At 34.7% G+C, this 7291-nt stretch overlaps 1 protein-coding gene across 1 annotated transcript; it reads left to right on the top strand.

Annotated features, from left to right (window-relative positions):
• LOC125809008 (receptor-like protein 9DC3) lies at window positions 1-585 on the top strand. The gene has a single exon (XM_049488686.1). The coding sequence runs from the start codon at window positions 1-3 to the stop codon at window positions 583-585; it is 585 nt and encodes a 194-aa protein (XP_049344643.1).
• The last annotated feature ends 6706 nt before the right edge of the window (window positions 586-7291 follow it).

Here is a 7291-nt window from a genome sequence, read left to right on the forward strand (position 1 = left end):
ATGACAACCATAGATCTCTCAAGCAACCATTTTGAAGGTGCCATTCCGAAAACACCAAAGGATCTCCGCTCACTTTGGCTACTCAATTTATCCCATAACAATCTCAAAGGAGATATTCCAAGGGAACTTGGAAAATTGAATATGCTTGAAGCTTTAGATCTCTCTTGGAATCAACTCACTGGAAAGATTCCACAGGAATTGACAAGAATTAACTTTCTGGAGTTCTTAAACCTCTCTCAAAATCATCTCGTCGGACCAATTCCTCAAGATTCACAATTCAACACATTTGAAAATGACTCGTATGGCGGCAACCTTGATTTATGCGGTCTTCCTTTATCAAAGCAATGTAGAATGAGTGATTCATCACATGTTCCTCAACCATTGGAGTCTAAAGAAGATGAAGGCGAGTCATATTTTTTTAGTGGATTTACGTGGGAATCAGTAGTCATAGGCTACAGTTTTGGACTAGTTGTTGGAACTGTCATGTGGAGCCTCATGTTTAAATATCGTAAGCCAAAATGGTTTGTGGAATTTTTCGAAGGCATTTTTCCCAAGAAAATGAGAAGGCCAAAGAAGAGAGCTTAGAGACGACAGACTTAATGGAAGATTGCAATAGTGAACTTTTCTGTTTTTTATCTTTTTAATTTTCTGTTTGTTGTTTGTAGCAATATAATTGTACGTGTTATTTTAGCAGAATGATAAAATTACTTGTTAACCTGTTACTTAAGACATTGAAAACAATGATCCAAATAATCTTAAATGTTTTGAATTCGAAAATGCCACTAACCTGCAGATTGTGTCATCATTGCCTTAGGAACACTGTATAATCCGATGTTTTTTCTTTAAATGGCCGAACTCATACACACACAGGATAGCAACTATTGAGCTGTTGACTGAAGTGAACCACTTATTAGTACAATAAAACAGGAAAAGGCTACATCCACCTCTGGGGCTCATGTTGTTCTGTTTCTTCAAATGCAAAACACTCTCTATCAGGATTTTCTTTATTTTCAAGGTTCGAATCCGAAACCCAAGCTTGGTTCAATTTTACGTGGAACCATGCATTTAGCATAACTATATGTCCTATTGCATTATAGTTATTATACAAAGTGGAAAAGTTCAAGGGATAATAACACCATCTCAAAAGTCGGGTGTGTAACTGAAAATCTTACTCGACTTTAGGGGTATACTTGGGGAGGTTCAAAACCGAACCATAACCGATAAGCCAATCGCAAAATTGGCTTATTGGTATTGGATTATTGAATTAATGGTTGGTCAAGGGATTAAAATTTATAGGTTTTTGCATGACATCTTGTTTCAAGCTTTAGACTTGAAAGTGCTGGATGACTAAGCTCCTTATTGAAAACAACAAGTAGGTCACAAGTTTGACATGTATTTAGTCTCGGAGACAATTCTCTTTCGTTTTAAAATTGAATACAAAATTTAGAGTCTAGTTATGTATTTGCTTATTTAGAATCCAGTTATGTTGCTCATCTTACCCACTCACATCTATAAGTTAAAATGTGCTTCTTCCATGTTGAATATATGGTCCTATGTTTGTAGTTAATAAATTGTGAATCTGCTAGTTTCCAATAACTATCACAACAATGTATAAGAAAACTCATTTAAAAAGTTTAACCTTATAAGTGATTGTTTTTATATGTTGTCACTACTGATGCTAAATATGTTATGAGGCATTCTATTCCTTGCGTTTTAATTTTGAAATATTAAAATGGATCATGTTTCCCTGCAATATAGTATTGCTTGTTGTTTTCTCACCTATATGAAAGAAAAGGAAGCTATTTTGACAAAAATACCTCTCTTTATTCATCCCCTTGGTAGGATCTACAACATGCAGTAAGCCTAAATAGATTTTCTGATATGGTAAAGTACGCAGTAAGCATAGAAAGTTGATAGTTTTGTGCAAGTAAAATCATCAACGTATATCTGAATGTATTGAACTATAAGACAAAGTTTGAGAGCTGAAGCACTACAAACTACAGTTCATTGGGTCTGTTGAAAAGTTTGCTTAATATTTATAGGGAGAGGATTTAAATATTTGAGGCAAAATAACGTTAGGTGATTTCTTCTTGCCTATTTAATATGACGTCTTAACCTTTTAAATCTTCCGTCCTGTTGAGATCACCATTTTGCAATATGATCATTTTATCTTAAGCATTGGTGCTCTACAATATGGTTAACTATGGATACATCAAGCAGTACCATTTTAATGAAATTGCAAAATGATGATCTCAGTAGGAGATAAGAAATCAGTTTGGTGACAACTCTTCTGACTTTGTAACTGCTTGGTATTTCTTACTTTTGTTTTATGATATCACTTGTTGTGTTTAGGTAGTTTGTCAAAGCCTTTTCTGTATGTTTAGGTGGTTCATGGATAGACAGGGTACATCGGGAAGCCTCTTAGTGCTTATTCTTTTAACAAGCATGCATTCTAATGAAGCTCAGCCTTCCTTCACTTTTGTCAATTCAGCTAATAAATATTGACTCGATCGATAGTAGTGATATAATAATTAAGAAAGTTGACAGTAAAGGTGCAGGAGGATCCACAGCTTCTCGATCAGAACTTTGGTAGAAGGACATGTATGTGTTGGTCCCACAAGAGATCATATGGGAGAAGCTCACGAGTGGTAAGTGCTTTCATATTTGTTGTTCAACCTTCTATTATCGGATAGTGTAATGGAACTTATGTAGGCAACACAACTTATGGTGTTCTAGATACAGTTTTTTTATGATAGAAGATACTACATGCATTCTTTTGAAGGCATTTTCTGTCAAACAACAGTTAGGCAAAATTTCTTTCACTAATTCTCTGTGGATGGTTATGGTCGACCTCAACAGTTTAATTTCATTTTATGTTTTTTACTTTCTAAAAGAATACCTCTTTCTATATATATTTGGTAATTCAAAATTTTCTTTGTGACTTGTTTTTACCATAAGATCTAAAGAGAATTTGATTGGTACTTTACACTCATCTTTAATTTAAAATCACAAAATTGAAAATTCTCCCTTATTTTCTTAAGATTCGTACCTACAAACTTAAATTTAAATGGAAGGAGTATTTTTTTTCATTTTCATTGGAGGAGCAGTATCTCTCCTTCTCACAAATAAATGTGTCTATGCTAGTTGCAGTCCCAATAAACCCTTTTTGAGCCAGAAGAGGAGATGAATTGGAGCAGTAGCTCTCCTTCTCACAAAATAAATGTATATGATATGGGCTCAAACACACTTTTAGGCTAATTGTGCAAAAAAAAATTGACATTTTCCTAGAATTCACATGCTTTTCATTTTTCAGGTTGTGGATACATGCTAATAGTGTGAGTGATGTATCATGGTGTTTACTTGCTATCCTTTACCTCGATTTTGGTTTTTTTTGTGGGAAATGCCAAGAATAGTGTGGAGGTGTTCCCGTTATGTCTCAACTTGTTTGCTACCAGAGATAAAAGCGACAAGGTTACAAGGATAAGTAAAAGGTACATTATGGCTTCCCTCTCTCTTTGATACAAAGTAATTTATGGCTGTATCGATGCAACAAATAGTTAGTTAAAAAGGAAACTCTATGCTTTCTTACCATAGAATTCGAACATAGGGTATATTCTCCATCTCCCTCTCTGGTGCCACCTTCTCAGTTGCATACTTTCTCAGTTGTCTTTGAAGCATATTTTTTTCATCTAATTTTCGCACAGTTGAATGAGTACCCAAGGAAGCTAATACCACACGTTGTACAATTACCAAAGGAAGAGATATGTAACAGAGAGCAAATTTAATTTTCTGTGATTGTGATATTTGTTTTCTTGTTTGATTGAGTCATTTGATATGTTAGTTGTTGTGCATGTTAGCTGCTTTCATTTCGTGTCACTGTTTGGCCTTCAACTTGTGTTAAGATTATAGAGCCTGCAAAATACAACCAACAGTTAGTTAAAAAGGAAAATCTATGCTGTCTTACCATAGGAAATTAAACATAGGGAATTCAGTATATTCTAATTTTTCCACGTATATAGTAGAATGAAGACCCAAGGGCACTAACACCACACACTATAGCATTACCAAAGGATCGGAAGAGATATGTAACATAGAGCAAATTAAATTTCTGAGATTGTGATCTTTATTTTCTTGTTTGTTTGAGTGATTTGATATCTCCGTTGTTGTGTAGGATGCTTTCATGTCACTGTTGGGCCTTCAACCTATGTTAAGATATGGAGCCTGTAAAATTTAACAAACAGTTAGGGTGTGTTTGGTATGAAGGAAAATGTTTTCCATGGAAAATGTTTTCCATGAAAAACAAGTTGATTTTTAGGGTGTGTTTGGTATGAAGGAAAATGTTTTCCTGGAAAACAAGTTGATTTTTGACTTATTTTCTCATGTTTGGTTGGTGAGTAGAAAATATTTTCCGAAAAAGAATTTTAGTGTTTGATTTATGAATGAAAAATATTTTTGAGAAATATCTTTTATTTTTACTAAAGTAGAAAATAATTTTTGAAATTGAAAATAGTTTTTAAAAACAAACTTGATTTTTTTTTTTTGGGGGGGGGGGGGGGGGGGGGGGGGGTCGAGGGTAGGGGTGAAAAATTGAATTTTTGAAGTTGAAATTATTTTTTAAAAACAAACTTAAATTATTATTTTGGGGTTGGGGGCTGGTAGGGGGTGTGGGGGGCTGGTAGGGGTGGGTGGGGGGTCGAGGGTTGGGGTGAAAAAATAAAATTTTGAAGTTGAAAATATTATTTTTTTTTAAATTAAAAAAAAAATTGGGCGTGGGGGGGGGGGGGGGGGGGGTGCTGGTAGGGGTTGGGTGGGGTGGGGGGGCTGGGTAGGAGTAAAAAATGAAATTTTGAAATTGAAAATATTTTTGAAAAACAAACTTAAAATTATTTTTTGGGGGTGGGGGGAGGGGCTGGTAGGGGGGTGGGGTGGGTGGGAGTCGAGGGTAGGGGTGAAAAAATGAAATTTTGAAATTGAAATTATTTTTAAAAACAAACTTGAATTTTTTTATTTTTTTTTGCGAGGTGGGGTGAGGGGCTGGTAGGGGGTGGGTGGGTGGGGGTTCTAGGGGCGAAAAAATGAAATTTTGAAATCGAAATTTTTTTTAAAAAAACAAACTTAAATTTTTTGTAGGGGGGGCTGGTGGGGGTGGGTGGGTGGGGGGGTCAAGGGTAGGATGAAAAAAATGAAATTTTGAAGTTGAGAATATTTTTTAAAAACAAACTTAAATTTATTTATTTTTGGAGGGGGGGGGGGGGGGGGGGGGGGGGGGGGGGGGTAGGGGTGAGTGGGGGGCTGGGTAGGAGGTGGGTGGGGGGTCGAGGGTAGGGTGAAAAAATGAAATTTTGAATTTGTAAATATATTTTAAAAACAAACTCAATTTTTTTTTTGGGGGGGGAGGGGAGGTGTGACCGGAGAGGGGGATGGGTGATCGAGGATCGGAATGAAAAAATAAAAATTTGAAATTGAAAATATTTTTTAAAAACAAATTTAATTTTTTTTCTTTTTGAAGGGGGTTGGGGGCTGATAGGGGGGTTGATTGGGGGGGGGAGGGGGGCGAGGGTAATGGGTGGGGGATAAAAAAATAAAAAATTGAAATTAGAAATATCTTTTAAAAACAATTTTAGATATTTTTTTGGGAGGGGGTGGGGGTAGGGGTGAGGGTGGGGTAAAAAAATTGAATTTAAAAACAAGCTTTAAAATTTTATTTTATTTTATTTTTGGGAGGGGGGGGGGGGTGGTTTGAGGGTAGGACAAAATAAATTGATTTTTTCAACAAAAAAATAATTGTAATTTGAAGTTGGAAGAGAGTTTTGGAAAATGTTTTCCTTAAGTTTAGAAGGGAAGTCATTTTCCTTATATTTGAGGAAAATGAGTTGATTTGGAAAATATTTTCCAAAACATTTAGCCCAACCAAACATGAGAAAATTGGAAAACATTTTTCGGAAAATGTTTTCCTTCATACCAAACACACCCTTAACTTATTTTCTCATGTTTGGTTGGTGAGTAGAAAATATTTTCCGGAAAAGATTTTTAGTATTTGATTTATGAATGATTTTTTTTTTTGAGAAATATCTTTTATTTTTACTAGGGTAGAAAATAGTTTTTGAAGTTGAAAATATTTTTTAAAAACAAACTTAAATTTTTTTGGGGGATGGGGGGTGGGGGCTGGTAGGGGGTGGGTGGGGGGGTCGAGGGTTGGGGTGAAAAAATAAAATTTTGAAGTTGAATGGAATATTGATGGTTTGGTTAGTAACTGCAACGAAAGTAAAGAAAAATAAAACTCAATATTGCCCTGGTTTAAGCAAAGAGAAAGGTTTTGAAACAGAGATCCAATTTCAAAATTGAAATGCTAAAGAAGAGGGGAAGTGAACAAAATTTTTGAAATCATAATAAAATGTATGTGAAAAAACATAGTGGTTAGCCACATGTAATTGTAACATCCACGTGTCCTTTTATAGAATTACCACTGTTGTAGTAATTCCTAGAAAACTTTGTACACTCCTTTTAGCACATAGTACAACATTCTATTGTTGTGTTCGTCCTATTGTTATTGGCTTATTTAATAGAGTAAATAATTCTGATTTTTTTTTGTGTTTAAGCCGTGGACTGTTATGTTGGATGAGTAACACGGGCAGATGTTATATTCCTACATATAATCTTTGAAGAAATTGGCTTAAAGAATTACAAGTCATCGTCCGCTAGTTACATTATCGTATCCCTTTTTTCCTTAGGTGGAATGGAATATTGATGGATTTTCCCTCATTAACTTAATATGATCGAAAATTATTGTGTACCTAACAAGTTTAAAAATAGCAGAAGAGACAACTAATCACTAACTCGGAATATTGATCTTTTATGATTCTATAAATTTCATGGAAAAATTGCATCAAAATTTAATGTATTTGTACAACTTGGTTTCCTCTATTCTGAATGTACACTAATTATTCTCACAATTGGTTCAATGACGTGTCTTGACCTTTTATGATTACATAAATTCCGTGGAAAATTGCACTAAAATCCTCAATTGACTTGATCATATAATAGTTTCTCTCTTTGAAAAGTATTGTGAAAATAGAAGATCGAAGAGGGGAAGTGAACAAAATTTTTGAAATCATAATAAAATGTATGTGAAAAAACATAGTGGTTAGCCACATGTAATTGTAACATCCACGTGTCCTTTTATAGAATTACCACTGTTGTAGTAATTCCTAGAAAACTTTGTACACTCCTTTTAGCACATAGTACAACATTCTATTGTTGTGTTCGTCCTATTGTTATTGGCTTATTTAAT

The sequence above is a fragment of the Solanum verrucosum genome, unplaced genomic scaffold (assembly GCF_900185275.1).
Source record: "Solanum verrucosum unplaced genomic scaffold, falcon-dt-bn FXZP01000699.1, whole genome shotgun sequence".
NCBI lineage: Eukaryota > Viridiplantae > Streptophyta > Magnoliopsida > Solanales > Solanaceae > Solanum > Solanum verrucosum.

What these genes read in the sequence shown, in the direction of transcription:
- LOC125809008 (XM_049488686.1), top strand. Translation starts at nt 1, where the DNA reads ATGACAACCATAGATCTCTCAAGCAACCATTTTGAAGGTGCCATTCCG.